This window comes from Synchiropus splendidus, chromosome 4, assembly GCF_027744825.2.
Source record: "Synchiropus splendidus isolate RoL2022-P1 chromosome 4, RoL_Sspl_1.0, whole genome shotgun sequence".
Classification (NCBI taxonomy): Eukaryota; Metazoa; Chordata; class Actinopteri; order Syngnathiformes; family Callionymidae; genus Synchiropus; species Synchiropus splendidus.
The window spans coordinates 3216531-3234344 of NC_071337.1; the positions used below are offsets into that span (position 1 = coordinate 3216531).

The 17814-nt window shown below is 46.4% G+C and overlaps 1 protein-coding gene across 2 annotated transcripts in view; it reads right to left on the minus strand.

Annotated features, from left to right (window-relative positions):
* ptn (pleiotrophin) overlaps nucleotides 1–17814 on the minus strand; it is a 57201-nt gene that overhangs the window by 14348 nt on the left and 25039 nt on the right. Inside the window, exons 2-3 of one of the 2 annotated variants that reach the window (XM_053861948.1) lie at nucleotides 4819–4913; nucleotides 711–887 (exon numbers count right to left, since the gene is read on the minus strand). In XM_053861948.1, the coding sequence (XP_053717923.1) occupies nucleotides 711–887; nucleotides 4819–4913 (272 nt within the window). The remainder of the gene's footprint in view (nucleotides 1–710; nucleotides 888–4818; nucleotides 4914–17814) is intronic. The other variant, XM_053861949.1, reaches the window with a different exon arrangement.

Consider the following 17814-nt stretch of genomic DNA (forward strand, 5'->3'; position numbering starts at 1 on the left):
GAAATGAAAATAAAAATGAATTTTTTTCATAAAACAAGAACAAACTGAAACTGCATTGTCTGCTTACAAAACTAATCTTAAGCTAAAATTATAGCAAAATTGTCCTTCATTTTCCTCTTCATTGTCATAAAGAACACTTAAAGTGCATAAAAAAAAAAGACTTAAAGTGCATCAATTTGCCATTGTCATGAGTGGATGTGCAGTTACACTTTATTCTAGCAAAAAATCGTATCTTCCGAGGTCACCTGTAGCATCACTGCGCCACTGTTTGAGAAGGACTGACTTATAGGGAGTGTATTAAAAATACACATATCAAAAGCATTCTTCTCACTGGTCCAACTGAAAGTCATAAGTTTGAATTTTTTTTTTTTTAATTGCAAATGACTGAAACAGAGCCCTTTCTAGCCGAGACGGAGCAGCAGCACTGTTCTACGGTGCTTGAGTACTATAGTAGTAGTAATATCACTGAGTTCTTAAATTCAGTGTACACACGTCGATGAAGCTGGCTTTTGAGGTACTTGTATTTTTTTTTGTTTATTGTATTATATTTCTTTTTTCTTTACCAGACTGCTTGTATTTACCAAGTCATATTCAGTGCACACAATGGCCACCTCACTTGAAAACCTCGATGACCAGGACGACAGAAACGAGCCCGCATCACGATCGCGTCTCCACTGGACTGACAGCGGCTCAGAGGAGCCAGACAGTACCTCCAAACTTCTTCTTCCAGTTGCAGGGGATCTTGCAGCGCTGGGTTTTGATGGTTTGCTTGCAGTCAGTGCCGGTGCGCGTCCCCTCCCTGGTTCCAAGTCCGCAGTCGCCTTCATTTGCCACACAGACGCTCCACTGCCACTCCCCACAGTCGGACTTGCGCTCCTTCTTTCCTGCTTGGACACAGAAGAGTTTGCTTGTTTAAATGTACTTAAGGCATGAGATACCAAGCTACGCTCAAGCAGAAGGTAGAGCTTCTAATGAGCAGTACCGACTTGGAATGTTGGGCGGCATTCAAGGGCAGCAGGTGCACAAGACACGTTTAAGGGGAGGCGTCGATGGGTCGCCTGGAAGAGCTTCCTATGACCAGAGACACCGCAGTGTTTCAGTCATTGCAACCCATCCTCGCTCCCATGGCTTCATGTATCGACGTTGGGAAAGTGGACTTTTGCGTCCAATGCTGACGAAAAAGGCAGCCTTCAGCGTTGCATGTCGATGCAGTGCGACATGCGTAAAAAAAGATGTGGGTTGGGTTTAGGGTGAGCCATGTGATGGCATAAGGGGTTATAAATAGCAACCCAGTTTTCCATTGACACACTTCTGCGTTACATTCCATGCTGAAGGCTGCCTTTTTCGTCAGTATAGGACTCAAAAGTCCACTTTCCCAACGTCAATATATGACGCCACGGGAGCGAGGACGGGCTGGTTTCAGCATGAACAATGAATTCTTCATCCTTCCGCAGTTGGAAAAGGAATAAATGTGGACTTTAGGAGAGGAGACTTGAGTTTGGGTGGTGTGAGCGCTCCAGTGGGATAAGAAACCATCACGGAGGCTTGTGCATCACCTCACTGTGCTTCAGTGGATGCAGTGGTGGACAAAGCACTGTAAAATGTTACTTGGGTAAAAGTCAAAACAACCGGACAATAACAGCTGAGACAACGTCAGCCCTGTTCAGCTAAAACTGGGAGTCAGAGTTCAGGTTTACTGATTTATTTATTTTTTAAATCACATAAGCACCGTGTGTGAAACGGCGATGAATACACCAGGCGCAAGATGAGGCTAATAATATCGGTGTTGACACCAGTCAAATCGGATAAAGACATGTCGGACATGAGCGATGACTGGGAGCTGGTTGCGGAGAAAAAAGCAACAGTGGATCAGTGGTCTGGTGATGTTTTGGCTCCACATTACGGATGAGGCTGAGCACAACCCTTCACAGCAGCAGCACAAACTTCTGCAGGAGGAGGCCGTTCTGCATGATGTTCTTTGTGACCTCAGAATTTTTTTTTTTTTTTTCGTGAACGATAACAGCCTTGCAGATCTTGTCTGTCAGCTGAGGGTTTGGCAATAATTCACTGAAACCACTGAGCGCCTCTCCCCTGGTTCTGTACTAGAATTATCAATATATATACTAATGCAAACACACTAAAATTATAGCGAAATTGTCCTTCATTCTTCTCTTCATTTGTGTCATATAGAAGCATTTTGAGATGATTTAAAATCTCAGTTGGTTTTTTACGACAGCTGTCGGCATGTCATCTTCCCAAACTTGATGCTTTTTATTTAATGGTATCTTTTGTTGAGGTTTTATCGCTGACTATTTTTGGGACCCATTTAAAGGAGAAAAAAAAAACAAATAACAAATAAGCATCTCTCAAAAACTGAAAGCAGTTCAAACTAAAAACTAATTAAAACTAACTGAATTTGAAAGACAAAATCCAAAGATCCGCTTATTGCTGTTTGCCTTCTCTCAAAGCTCTGGTGATTCAGAATCATGTATCAAAAGGCTTTGGAGAAATGTAGTGGAAGGAAAGCTCAGATAAGAAATGAGACTAAAGGAAACCAGTTAAAACAGAGTCCAGGGGTCACCCACCTTTGTTCAACTGCCAGTGAAGGGCCACCATTGGACACACTTCTGAAATATTGCTAAGGATAACAAACGATATTCCTGTAACGCACTGGTTCGGTGACTGATTCCGATCAATGAAGTAACAAGAAAGGAAACACAAAATCAAACATAAGATGGTTACTATATGATTTTCTGTTGCTTTAAAAACAGTATTTTTGGGTTTGAGTTGGCAGTAGTGATGTGCTAGTGAAGCTTCATGAAACAGTGTCCTCATCTTCAAAGCCCACTAGATGGCACAGTCTGCTCAAAAATCTTTGGATTTCAACAACCGCTTCATCACCTTGCATCATTTTTAAAGCGCCACCTACAGAGCTCTGAAAATGAGGACACTGTTTCATGAAGCCTCAGCAGCCCAACAGCTGACGCCTTTGGTTGTCAGTGAGGTGCGTCTGAGTACGTTTTCTGTTCTCTTCTAACAAAACTTCCCTGCATTACTTCCGCCTCTTCAGAGTGTGTATTTCTCTTTGTCCTGCCGTCAGTGACAACACACAGCCTTGGTCGCTGAAACCAGCAAAGGAGAACATGAAGAGTGATGTTGTGAACTTTCCGCAGCCCGGAGTTTTGGGCATAAAGCGAGACAAATCCGATGTTATCTCTGCGTGGCACGGAAGATAAACCAATTAGCGCTGGAATCCCTCTTTTATTCAAATGAATGGAAAGTGCTGCGTTTAAAAATAAGCCCCGCGCCATATTCGCTGTCCGAATGGAATGTGCTTAGGTGCTTCTGCTGTTTTCCATTGCAAATCAACTTTTATATTGAATTTAAATGAGGCCCAATGTTGTTTTCCTTCCCCAAATGGGATTATGTGACTTTCTCCAGATATTGCTGTTTGTTTCCTCCTGGATCCTCCAAGGGGACGCGTTTAGTCAGCACTGAGAGGCGATACTTGTGTTTGAGGCAGTTCACCTCCTCTGTCCACTGAGCCACAGGCGAGTGAGGTTGTGTTTGGCCTGGAACAGATGCTGGACGCTCCGTTGCAGCTCGTGTGCCGCGCGCAGGTCTCCTTCACTGAAGTCAAAGTGCACCAAACCAAACCTTTGCCGACTTGTAGCCATATATGCGAGGCGTTCACCCAGCGATTTAAACTGGTCTTTTTGAGAAAACCGTGATCATTTTTGCTCTGTTTTCTTATCGGTCAATTACGTATCTCATTTTTTGATCAATTTTTTAACTTTTCTAAGGTTTTAAAATGTGTAAAATTCATCTTTGCTATTTCCAAAGGACCATCAGGCAGGCAAACCCTTGCTTTTTTAAGAGTCTCCCCAGTCAGCCTGATCTATGTTCTCATAAATCTTGCCCGAATAAATCAGAAATTCTCTGAATAACTGGTGACTAGCTGCGTATTTTGCCACTGCAGCCTGTGTTTTGGACCTGTATTCTTGGTGGTCAAGGTCCCTTCTGTAGCTTCTTGCAATCCAAAACCCTTTCTCAAAGTCTGAGTCTCAGACCAAAAACCAAGAGTTCTTTTCTGCCTTTGACCAGGATTGTTGTGTTTTGGAAGTCAACAACATGGTCACCAAGCAGATGAGCTTCTGGGCTCACACTCAGGCCACAGTTGAAGCAATAATGGCAAAAGTGGGCCGCGTCCCTCTGATCACCAGAGTCCAACTCTTGGTCAAAGCAGCCTGTTCTGACAGCATCTGGAGCTTCCACAGCATCTCACTGGTCTGAGACAAAGCTTTAATGATGAGTCTGTTGTCAGCCTCCAAAACGTTGACAGTACTGTTACCACGGTAACAATAACAATACTGCAGTGGCAGAATATGCAGCGAGTCACCTGTAGAGTTATTATTGAGAGCATTTATTATTCATTCGGGCAAGAATTATTAGAATAGAGATCAGGCCTACTGGGGATCTGTCTGCCTCATGGTCCTTTGGAGATGGCAAAAAAATGAATTCTACACCATTTAAAACCCTAGAAAAGTCACCACAAAAAGTCAAAATTGATCCAAAAATGAGATTTGTTATTGGCAGACGATAAGAAAATAGAGCAAAAATAGAGTCAATCTTTGAGTGACATACTTAAACGTAACATATATGGCTACAAGTCCGTATAGGTTTGGTGTTGTGCTCTTTTTTCTGAGTGTTGAGTTTAGTGGAGGAGACCTGTTCTTTGCGGTGAACTTTCCAAAGTAGTCCTCTTGAGTCTCCGCGAGTCCTGTACTAGCACAGACTCAGGGAGCTTCGCAGCCCCACCTTGCTTCTCTGCTTTGCCTCCTTCAGCCGCCATCGCCGACAACACCAGGAGCGCCATCACAGCAACCCGAGCCCACTGGTTCTGTCCGTGCATTCTGGAGGAAGACAGACACAAGGCAAGCCGTCAGCGGTGCTCTGGGGTTCAAATGTCAGTCTTCGCCAGTCTCAGCAATCAGCAAGCCAGTCACTCTCAGCGTGATTTTGTGCGTCAATCACTGACTTCCTGCAAAACACAAACACTTCACTGATGAACAATACGACGAAAGAAAAGAGACTTTTTCTTAAAAAAAAAAAGATTCATTTTGGTCTTTGTTTCCCCAAGTGGCGTTGTGAGAGACAGAGACAGACTTTCCAGGGTTGGGTCCACCCTTTTCTTGTACTCGCCACACTAAAACCACTCACTCTGTTCCATGCAGAGCAGCACGACTGAGGCAATAGTCTGATCGTGTCACCTTCTCCCAGTTCACATGCAGCACAATGAGTAGCTCCCCTCCATGACCAGTGGTGGCGCTGTGAGCTCTTCAGTGCTTCTGGTTCCTCTGAGCGTAGAGGAAGAGCAGTGGCAGCTGACAGGTAGCAAGGAGCCGCTTCACACTGTTCTATTGAGCTGTGGAGACAGTGATGGTGCTGACTGATGCACTAGTTTCACTGCAGAGCTCCAGAGTCAGCCACACATGGTTCAACGCCCTCACCGTCATGGAGCTGTCACCAGCCTCAACATGCTACGTTCAACAGGTTTGGAGTTAAACTCACAGGTTTCTGAATAAAATTACATGTGTTTTCTTTGTATCACAAGGACGAGAGATGTGGAGTATCTGAAGTACAGAGTTGTGCTTTCGATTGCCGTCGTAAGCCTCAACTAGCTTAGCAACCATGCTAACGGTTGCTAATGTGGAGCAACAGCACATCAGTCCGCTCATAGTCCAGCTACTTCTTACATGCAAGCTTAGTTCAGCTACTGGCTACATGCTAGCTTAGTTTAGCTATTGACTACATGCTAGCTTAGTGCAGCTACTGGCTATATGCCAGCTTAGTCCAGCTACTGGCTACATGCTAGCTGAGTCCACCTACTGGCTTCATGCTAGCTTAGTCCGGCTACTGGCTACATGCTAGCTTAGTCCAGCTACTGGCTACATGCTAGCTGAGTCCTGCTACTGGCTACATGCTAGCTTAGTTTAGCTACTGGCTACATGCTAACTTAGTCCAGCTACTGTCTCCATACTACCTTAGTGCAGCTACTGGCTACATGCCAGCTTAGTCCAGCTACTGGCTACATGCTAGCTGAGTCCAGCTACTGGCTACATGCTAGCTGAGTCCAGCTACTGGCTACATGCTAGCTTAGTCCAGCCACTGGCTACATGCTAGCTTAGTCCAGCTACTGGCTACATGCTAGCTGAGTCCAGCTACTGGCTACATGCTAGCTTAGTCCAGCTACTGGCTACATGCTAGCTTAGTCCAGCTACTGGCTACATGCTAGCTTAGTCCAGATTAGTCCAGGTCATGGAGCCCCACCAAGAGAAATTCCAGTTTCTCTCCTGTAGTTGGACTAGGGTGTTTTAAAAGTGATATTGTGGTCAGACTAACGCAATAATTCGGGTTTCAGTTTAGAGACCAGCATGACTGGGCCAAGACAGCTGATGTCTGAAGCTTGAGGTTTCGTGCTTCCCAAATGAGATGAAAGTTTGAAGTTACAATGATAATCTGGACGGTTGTGTGGACTCTGTGAATCCAGGGAGAAAAGTCATGGCGTCTCTTAGTGTCCGACTTCATGCATCAAAGTGTGTGGAGAGAGGAATAAGTGGTTGGTGCCGACTGGACGGAACATGTGCTCGCTGTTCTGTGAGCCGACTCTGTCACACGTCTGCTCTAAAGACGCACTTTTTTTCTCGCATGTTTTATTAAAGGAGGGTTGCCAGCCGTTGAACACAGAAAATAGAGATAAAGAGCGGTGCGACTTTTTTGCCTGCAAGCATCCATCTTCTGAGACGCCAAGCACTTGTCTTTTAAGTGGGAGCCAAATATAGTCGGATTTATCAACGGCTTGCAATTAAGTCCAGACACACTCAGGTTTCCCCCGGAGCTGTGAAGCAGGATGCCTGTGTGCAAACTTGTCGTCGCAGTGGGGGAGTCTTCACCTGCAGCAGCAGAAGCGTCCGCTGGTCACCGGGGCTCTGATTCAGTCGTTCAGAATTAGCCCGATCAAGCCCCTCATTTGGCCCATCGATCCGAGCACAGCGCTGTGTTGGCGAGCGCCGAGGCTCGGCCGGTGGTGGATCGATGAACCTTCAATGAGCTTCGGTAGACACAAGAGAGGAAAGCCCCAGATGCAGAACAGCGTTGGAGCAGACCGAATCCCACGTGACTGCATCAAGAAGAATCTCATTTCCCATCTCTGCGTATCAAGGCGGCAGGATCGACGCTGCGTGTACGACAGAGCCAGAGGTTCAAGGAGTCAATGATGAAGCTGAAGTGAGTGGAAGTGGAGGAAGGGAAAACTGTGATATTGTGGAATGACTTCCTGCTCCTGTTCAGAGAAAACCTCTTTCTTAAGCCTGTACCCAAGTTAGTGCAGCAAATCTAGTCAGGAAATATCTCACAGTTTTCAACAAGTGCACACGGTTGGTTGCGGCACTCTTCGCTACTCTTTGTGGCGTTTTATCTTGCACGCTGTATCTTCATGGAAGTCTTCTCCCATGGTGTCATATATTGACGTGGGAAGGTTGCCTTGTGCGTCCTATACTGAGGAAAAAGTGTGAAATGTCGACGCATTGGCAGCACAAGATTTGAAAAACACGATGGAGAGCTACTGGCTACATGCTAGCTTAGTCCAGCTACTGGCTACATGCTAGCTTAGTCCAGCTACTGGCTACATGCTAGCTTAGTCCTGCTACTGGCTACATCCTAGCTTAGTCCAGCTACTGGCTACATGCTAGCCTAGTCCAGCTACTGGCTACATACTAGCTTAGTCCATCTACTGGCTACATGCTAGCTTAGTCCTGCTACTGGCTACATGCTAGCTTAGTCCAGCTACTGGCTACATGCTAGCTTAGTCCAGCTACTGGCTACATCCTAGCTTAGTCCAGCTACTGGCTACATGCTAGCTTCCTCCAGCTACTGGCTACATGCTATCTTAGTCCAGCTACTGGCTACATACTAGCTTAGTCCATCTACTGGCTACATGCTAGCTTAGTCCTGCTACTGGCTACATGCTAGCTTAGTCCAGCTACTGGCTACATGCTAGCTTAGTCCAGCTACTGGCTACATCCTAGCTTAGTCCAGCTACTGGCTACATGCTAGCTTCCTCCAGCTACTGGCTACATGCTAGCTTAGTCCAGCTACTGGCTACATCCTAGCTTAGTCCAGCTACTGGCTACATGCTAGCTTCCTCCAGCTACTGGCTACATGCTATCTTAGTCCAGCTACTGGCTACATGCTAGCTTAGTCCTGCTACTGGCTACATCCTAGCTTAGTCCAGCTACTGGCTACATATTAGCTTAGTCCAGCTGCCTTTTTCCTCACTATAGGACACAAAAGTCCACTTTCCCAACGTCAGTATATGACGCCATGGGAGGGAGGGTGGGTTGCGCAGGCAGCAGCAGATCTTACTTCACTGTCTTTAGTTAGGAGGTTATGTTGTTGCCTGTCTGTTTGCAAAAGAAAACCCCTCACAGTACTTAAATAAACACATTTAAACAAAAAATGCCCTTCATTGAGACCGTGCCTCAAAACAAGGATGAGTTATCCGAGTCTCCGGAGTGAAACGACTGGAAGCAAAGCCGCGTTGGTCGTGTGAAGCGGGATCTGTGTCCCAGTGGTGAAGATATGAGAGCCAAACTTCCTGCTCGCGAGGAGACTTTGAAAAACTTTTTCTCACATCACCAAGACGTCGACTGCAGCGCGTTCAGATTCAAATGATTCCAAAGCAGAATGATGAATACGCCTCTGACTTAAGACATGAGTTGTCCAAACTCAGGCCGCACGGTGGGGAGGGATGACACTTTTTGGCACGAGTACGAACAAAAGAATCAGAAGAATGTTCTCAGTTCACATCCCATCTTTCATCCTTGTTGTTCCAGGTGCTTTCATTCACTTTCAAGAAGCGCCAGTTTCCTGCTCTGTTGTCTTTGCTTCAGGTGTTTTGATCAGGCTTTCACAGACCTTTCAACTTATACGTTTTCCCCGTATTCTATACACGTTTTTTTTACAATTTCAAATCATGTACACCGTATAACAACTTTTCTACGAACCAAAAAAAAATTCCCACTGACGTTTAACACCAGACCGATATCGACTCTCCAACTTCAGAGACAAAACGGATCGTCTCGCCTCGCTGGGAGCTGGCGACGGTCGGCGCATCATACGAGCAAAAGTTATCCTCAATCACACATTTATTTTTCTCGTTGCTTTCAGCTTTGATGATAGGAGTGTTGTGTGCGCGTCGCACTGCGGCCCACATCCGTTGTTTTGACTTGTGTTACAAGAGGAATCATTCAGAGAAAAATCATAGAAGTGAGCACGGAAAAATCCGATTCTTCCACGGACCCTAAGGCGTTCCCAGGCCTGAGCGGAGACATCATCTCCAGCCAGTCCTGGGTCTTCCCCGGGGTCTCCTCCCGGTAGGACATGTCTGGAACACCTCCCCAGGGAGGCGTCCAGAGGGCATCCGGATCAGATGCCCGAGCCACCTCAGCTGGTTCCTCTGGATGTGGAGGAGCAGCGGCTCCACCCCGAGCTCCTCCCGGATGACCCAACTCCTGACCCTCTCTCTAAGGGTGCGCCCAGCCACCCTGCAGAGGAAACTCATCTCAGCCACTTGTATCCGCGATCTCATCCTTTCGGTCATGACCCAAAGCTGGTGGCCATAGGTGCGGCAGAGGATGTAGATCGATCGGTAAATCCAGAACTTTGTCTTGTGACTCAGCTCCCTCTTCACCACGACGGTCCAATACACTGCTGCCGCTGCACCAACCCGTCTATCAATCTCACGCTCCCCTTTTCCCTCACTCCAGAACAAGACCCCGAGATACTTAAACTCCGCCACTAGGGGCAAGAACCACCTCAGGTTTGCTCTCAGACTTGGAGGTGCTGATCCTCACCCCGGCCGCTTCACACTCAGCTGCAAACCGCCCCAGTGCATGCTGAAGGTCCCGGTCCGATGAGACCAGCTGAACAACATCGTCCCCAAACCGGATCCCCTACCACCCCTGGCTGCGCCTAGAAATTCTGTCCATAAAGATGATGAACAGAACCGATGAAATATATATTATATATATATATATATATATATATATATATATATATATATATATATATATATATATATATATATATGAAAGACACTATGGAAGAATTGTTTATTTTAAAACATGCTGCACATGGTTAATGTCATGCAAGAGCTTTTATATATGTTGTCTTTGTCCTCATTTTCCAGTACATTGTCTGTCTTGCTGTGATGTAAATAGTAATAATAAAACATTAAAATGCGCCGCGATTGTGTGTGTAAGGTTTCTGTTCGATTTCTAAGGGAATAGCACGGCTTTATAAGGGGAGTTATTGGCAGAGGGAGACAGGTACGCTTTCATTGTCTGACCAGTAATGGCAGATCTGAATTCACGTCCTCCTCCTTCACCGACTGGCTCTGAGATCCTGGGCCTCTCACAGACTTGGTCTAAGACACTGGGGGAAACACTGTCGATGATTTGTGTTGCTGATGGCTGTCGACGACAATGGAAGCCGTAACGGAGGCATTAAGGGTGAAGATTGATCAGAGGGAAATGGCACTTTGTAAAGGTCAGACAATGGGGGGTGCGATGGGGGTGGGGGTCCCCGCTATCTCTCATAGAACAGCCTTGAAGGACACCCCGCGGAGACGAGAACAGAAGCAGCGTGTGCGGATCTTCCTCTCTCTGGGAGACGTTTGAGGCCACGCACTGGAAATAGTTTCAACAGGGTCGAAGAATGACATGATGGAAAAAACAACACTTTAATGAGGATGACAAACAATGGCTGAGTGAGCGCATCGCAGCACAAACTGTCCAAATGGAAGACCTGGGTTTCATGCATGAACACCTCCATTAGCGTGATCTTATTATGTGGCCACCTCAGAGTGTTTGCCCACGCTCTCCATTCTAACCCGCTTCAGTCAGCGCCGCAAACTGCTCCGACCCCTTTTTGTCATTTTCCCTCTTTGTGTTCAACATTACCAGCGTTCCATTGAGCTCAATGGGGATTGTCTGAAAGAGAGAATTCAAAATCAATTAAATACTATGGGAAAGTGAATAATGAAGTGAATTAATTGCCAAGCTCCACGTGGGCGTTGAAAACAGATATTTCTAGCGCACGGATTTTGCTCTCGTCCTCCTTACTTTGTTTGTCTGACTCTGGCATTATTCGGTTGCACATCTATTGAGAATGGACGAGGGTGGCTTTCTCCTCTGTTCTATATAACTATAGAAAAACTCTATAGATAGCTCTATAACTATATAAACTCTATAACCCTCCCCTCAGCCACCCCCCTCTCCCAGGTGGGGTGGGTGGTTGTTAGTCCTCTTCAGCTCAGGTCCTCTACCAGAGGCCTGGGAGCTTGAGGGTCCGAGGACTGCACTCTTCTGGAGTGAGAAGTCTGATGTTTCTTCAGGGGAAATCTGTTGGAGCCACTTCTCCTGTCACTGCCCCGAGTGCTCCGATCGCCACAGGCATCACTGTTTCCTTCACCTTCCAGGATTTCTCTAGCTCTTCTTTGAGCCCCTGGTATGTCTCTAGTTTCTCGTGCTCCTTTTTCCTGATGTTCCCATCGCTCGGGATGGCTACATCTATCCCAAGGCCTTTCCTCTGCTGCTTATCGATGATCACAATGTCCGGTTGGTTGGCCATTCCCATCTTATCGGTCTGTATCTGGACGTCCCCAGGATCTTGTCTCGGTCATTCTCCGTCACCTTGGGAGGTGTTTCCCATCGTGACCTCGGGGTCTCCAGTTTGTACTCTGCACAGATTCTTCTGTACACTATATCGGCTACTTGGTTATGACGTGCTGAGGTACCAGAGACGAGAAGTGGGCTACTGGAACAATGCACACCTGAAATTTGAGTGGACACCTTCTGTTGACTAGAAAACATGCCGTCACACAAGGAGCGGATTTGCTGAACAAGCGCACGTGAATTTTTCCAGTCAGCACTGTTTTATCATCTGGAATCGTGCCGCGCTCCGCCTGCGCTCTTTCTTCCTGACCATTCATCGAGATCTTCTGAGCCTCAGCTGAAGTGCCTGTGTGACGCTGCAGGGGACATCTTGTCACCCTCTCTCTCGCTCTCTCTTCTGCTGCCTTTTCTATTGCTGGAAATTGCTGCTGTTTGCCTCCCCTTCTGATCCTGGAGTGGACCGGTGCGCTCTCATTTCCCCAGCACTCGCTGACAGCCAAGAACCCGTGGCCTCATCCTTCAAACCTGCCGCTGCTAGCACCTCGGCACCTTCTCCTGTCGCCTTAATGACAGGAGCAATCTTCCAGGTGTCTTCATAAATGAGTAGGAACATGTGTGTCTCTCTGCAACACCTGGCTTCACTGTATTTTTTTCCCTTTTTTAATCTTACATGTCTACGCTGTGTAAAAATCTATGACCCAATTGGAGCTACTCTGACATGGCAGTACTGTAAAGATGCGGTGTGACCTTCAGCTCTCTGTGGATAGGTGTGCATCTGAGCGTGAAGCAGCTGGGATGAGGATCGGCACCTATAAGTCAGAGGCCATGGTTCTCAATTGGAAAAGGATGGAGCGAGTCCCTGCCTCAAGTGGAGACGTTTAAGTAGCTTGGGGTTTAGTTCTCGAGTTGGAGGGGTAAGGGGAGTCTGTTGTTTGTAACAGAGAGATGAGAGCTGTATTTACCGATCAGTCTTCAGCCACAACCCACAGCTCATGACCGAAAGAACAAGATCCCAGATACAAGCGGCTGAAATGAGTTTTCCCCGACTGGTGGCAGGTGTCTCCCTTAGAGATAGGGTGAGGAGCTCTGTCACTCGGGAGAGACTCGGAGTAGAGCTGCTGCTTCTCTGCTTTGAGAGGAGTCAGTTGAGGTGGCATCTCATGAGGACGCCCCCTGGAGGTCTCCCTTTGGAGGTGTCTCATGAGGACGCCCCCTGGAGGCCTCCCTTTGGAGGTGTTTCATGAGGACGCCCCCTGGAGGCCTCCGTTTGTAGGTGTTTCATGAGGACGCCCCCTGGAGGCCTCCGTTTGGAGGTGTTTCATGTGGACGCCCCCTGGAGGCCTCCCTTTGGAGGTGTTTCATGAGGACGCCCCCTGGAGGTCTCCGTTTGGAGGTGTTTCATGAGGACGCCCCCTGGAGGTCTCCCTTTGGAGGTGTCTCATGAGGACGCCCCCTGGAGGCCTCCCTTTGGAGGTGTCTCATGAGGACGCCCCCTGGAGGCCTCCCTTTGGAGGTGTTTCATGAGGACGCCCCCTGGAGGCCTCCCTTTGGAGGTGTCTTATGAGGACGCCCCCTGGAGGCCTCCCTTTGGAGGTGTTTCATGAGGACGCCCCCTGGAGGCCTCCCTTTGGAGGTGTTTCATGTGGACGCCCCCTGGAGGCCTCCCTTTGGAGGTGTTTCATGAGGACGCCCCCTGGAGGTCTCCCTTTGGAGGTGTTCCAGACAGGGCCAGCTGGGAGGAGACCGAGGGGTCGACCCAGAACCAGGTGGAGGGATGAGACCTCTTCACTGGACTGGGAGCATCTCAGCGTCGCACCCAGTCAGAGCTGGTGGATGACCTTCTGAAGCTGCTGCCCCCGCGACCCAGCAATGGATAAGCGGATGGATGGATAACTATCTAATGTACAAGCAGTTTTACAAGTCTAAACCTTGTCTGATGATATGAAACCATCAGTGAAACAATTGTCTTTCAAAGCAGCATCAGACTCAAGTCACGTTTCTGACACACACACACAAAAAAGACATAAAAAAAATGTAAACTGTTGAGGAAAAAAATGGACGTGTGCTTGTTTAATTGGAACAAAAACCCTCGGTGGACCGTAACGTATCCTTCACCTTTTCAACAACGGGCTGGAGCCTCCGGAGGAGCAGTTAATACCACGCTGCCGGGAATAACTGGAGCCACTGCTGTGATAAATGTGCGCTGCTGGAGAAGGAAGCTGCGCGGCCGCGACTTCCACAGAGCTCCATTTTGTTGGTGTGTGTTAATGAATCAGCAGGAGACGCACAAGCAGCATGTGAACAGCGACTGCTGGGCTCGTGCTGCAGAAGCAGGCGGGTCGGATCCCAAGCTAGTTTCATGGAAGGGAGCTGGCCAATTATCCAGTTATTACAGCGGTGCCCTGGACATCACTGCCCACTAGATGGCACTCTCAGCTCGACCAAACCCCGCCCCGAAGAGCGCCACCTACTTGCACGTTCATGCTTATATTCCTTCAACTATCATCCTCTTGGACTCCAGAGAAGGAAGGGCGTATTAAAGAACATGGATGGTCATTGAAACACGTTTGAACGACTGTTTTCTGAAACCCTGGACGGTGAGGTCAGTCCAGAAGTGTTGACTGGGAGGTTTGGAGGAAAGTTGTCTGAATGACATGTTGGTTTCCTTCCAGTCTAAGTGACATCACTTCCCAATAACTGGTGTCCCTTTTATATTTTAGTCACCATTAGGGCCGATACCGACTGACGATATTTTACCGATTATTTACCGAGTTTTGCCAATTGTTTTTTTCTTTTTTTTTAGAATCAAATTTAGATTCAGCTAGTGTTAAGAGTGGTTTGGCTAGTTTTACTGAGTTTCAGTTTTTGAAATTGCTTACTTTCTGTTCAGTTTTTTATTAGTTTTAGTGTTAGTTTTAGTGAGTTGTTTTTTTCCCTTGAATACGGGGTATTGGAACAAGATTGAAGATTGAAATAAGTCACAAAAAATAGTAATAAAACCTCAACAAAAGACAAAAAAAATGCATCAGGTTTGGAAAGATGAGGCTTTTGTCCAACCACCACCATGGTGCTAGTCAGTGTCGCCAGGTTGTCAACACGATGACGTCATGGACTTGACAAGCTGATAACAGCTGTCGCTAAACCAGCCCAGCCAAAATACATGAAATACATCATCTGAAAATGCTTCTTTATGACATAAATAAAGATGAACCCAAAGGAAATTTTTTCAGTTAGTTATCGTTTTATGAAAAACATCAGTTATTATTTTTAGGATTTACAATTCCAATCTTCTACACTGACCGAATCTATTTTCCGAGCCCTTGTTACGAGTTGTGTTTGAGAACAACTTCACGAAAAGATAAGTCAGGCCAGTTATTTTGTGTGAGCCAATTCAGGACGTCCTGCACTGACCAACACTGGATTACATCACACCAGATAAAGACCTCATTCTCGTTCCACTTCATCATGAAACCCCCAGTCTATCAACAAGTTTCCATCAAAATGCTTTGCTGTGGATGAATAATGCAGTCGAGATTCTCCCTCCAGTCAAGACTTGACCATAAATAATACAGCGTGATGCTAAATACTAAGTTCACTTCCTACAGGTCGACTGAATCCACAGGCCTGTTTCAGTTGACTGTGATTTAGACCAGCGGGTTCTGAACCTTTTGGATCTCGGGGCCCACCTTTCCCAGAACAAATGGCCCCGGGGCCCATTCAAGTACTAGAGCTGATTCATGACTCTTGATTTCATTTGTGATCAATAACCATATTTAGTCTACTGACACGTAAACAAACCAGAACCTTGTGAAATGACATGAAACCATGTGATCACCGCAAAGGTATTTGTCATTGAAAAGTCCAACCAGCAGCAGAAGCAGGTGCAAGTCATGTTCATCAAATTTACTGAAGAAAAAAAGAAAAAAAAATACACTTGATGCAAACCGTTGAGAAAATTGGAAAAAGTGAATACAATTCTGAATAAAATAAAAACAATAAAACTATGTTTAAATCATAAAATAAACATATTTTTTTTAACTCCAAAGAAGATATAAGTGAAATGTAAATAAAAATATTACCGTAAAATGTTGTCATTAATTTTAAAAACTGCTTCAACAGGTGCTTTCATGAACAGTGTTTCCTGTTGGGGGCGCCATCACTCTCTTTATCTCTGTTTCTTTCCAAGAACTTCTCCATAGTTATTCACTCTCACAGATTTGCACCTGTCAAGTCAATTCAGTGACTCACTACTGCCACCATACGTGGCTCATGGATTAGAACTGAGCGTCTCACGACCCAAAGGTGTAAAACAAAAAAAACTTTCACGGCCCTCTAGGGGGCGCTCGTGGCCCAACCATGGCCCCCGGCCCTGTAGTTAAGAATCACTGCTTCAGTCTTCAAATCCGCGTGAAAGAAGCAGATGGCATCCAGGGAGTATTGGCGTCGTCCTTGAGTGTATTTCAGGCTGTGGATACAGTTCATGATAGATCCAGCCTCTTTACTGCTCCGTTCAATTCAGATGTGTAAATTTGGAAAACATTTCCCAAGGTGAAACGAGTTAAACTTTCGGAGACGGAGGGAGAAAAAGAAGCATTTTCTTTCATCATCATTAAGAGTTGACATTGACAGAGTTGGCGCCGGGAAGACGGTTTTTTCATCTACCTAAGTGGGGTCAGACTCCAACGTTTTTCTCCCATCATTACTGTTGTCGCCCGGTTTTTATTTCAAGAGGCAGTTGAGAAAATTTCCATCTTTACTGTTCACACATCACACACACACCCACACACTCAGACGCCAAGGCGAGCGTGAAGGCGGAACAAAAAGAGAAGATTAGAATAACCGAGTTCTTCTCCGGCCACTTCTGAAAGATCAGCCCTGTCTCATCGATGCTCTCCTGCTCCTCCACTTTTCAGCCAAAAACATTGACTAATGTTTGACTCTGGAGTGTTGTGTGTGTCTGTGTGCGATGGTCTCCAGACCGACCCCTGGCCATGATGAGGTCAGACTATGGTGCCGAAACACGCCGCCCCTAACTGTGCAAAGGTGTTTACGACAGTCTAAAAGTTGTCACGGTCTGTTTTTGTAGGGGCTTTTATTTTGTTGTTGTATTTCCTGTTTGCTGTCCCTTCGTTCTGCTGGACAGGGAATGACACCCAGCTGGAACCGATCACCTCGTCAGCACAGCTGTGAGCCTTTGTAAGCCTCTGGTGTCAGACGGTCCATGTGCTGCTGCTGGTGAAGTTGACTACTCTTGATGTCCTCATGGTCTCTTGTGTTTTCTCTCGTGGTGGAGCTTTTCTTACACTGAGTGGGGTTTTTGTACCTCCACGCACCTTTCGTTCCCTCACTCTCTGATTCTGGCCATGAGTTTTTCCACGACATGCTTTTCCTGTTCTTCATCTATTGTGTCCACTCCATTATCCTCTGTTTACTTTTTGTTTATTTCTACCAATGTCTCTTATTCTGCTGAGGTTTTTGTTCTCTGTTTTTTGTGTTGTTGCTACTTTTTTTCTTTTGGGTTGTCCACGTTTTCTCTCCCATTTGAATTTATCCTTCTTGTCCATCTTTGTTTTACTGTTATTAAAAAGACATGTTTTGCATGAGCTAAAAAGCAAAAACTTCATTCTTGTGTGTCACACAAACAGAAGTGTCCTACAGTCACGTGTCCTCTTGCTGCCCCCTGTGGCTTCAAACAGAACTGCATGCAGGAGGATTACAGCCAACGCTGGTGACAGGTCTGTCATTTCAGGGTTTTTGCGACATGGAAACAGTCATGGCCTAAATGAGAGCCGCCATGAAATGTCACATGATGAAATGGATTAAAATGAAGCAGAAACATTGAAAGAAGCGGAAAGGACATAATGCATCTTGAAGATGGACTTGATGATGATGGTTTTCAACGTGTTTTTAAAGGAAACATCCCGATAGAAACAACATAACTGATGTTTATAGCTGGTGGAACTGATGTGGTGCATCCAGCCGGACGTATGAAGAGACGGAGCGGGTGAAGACGGCTGCAGACTGAAGACAGACTCACTTCTCTTCATTAAATACCAACGTTTTTATTGTCACCAATTCG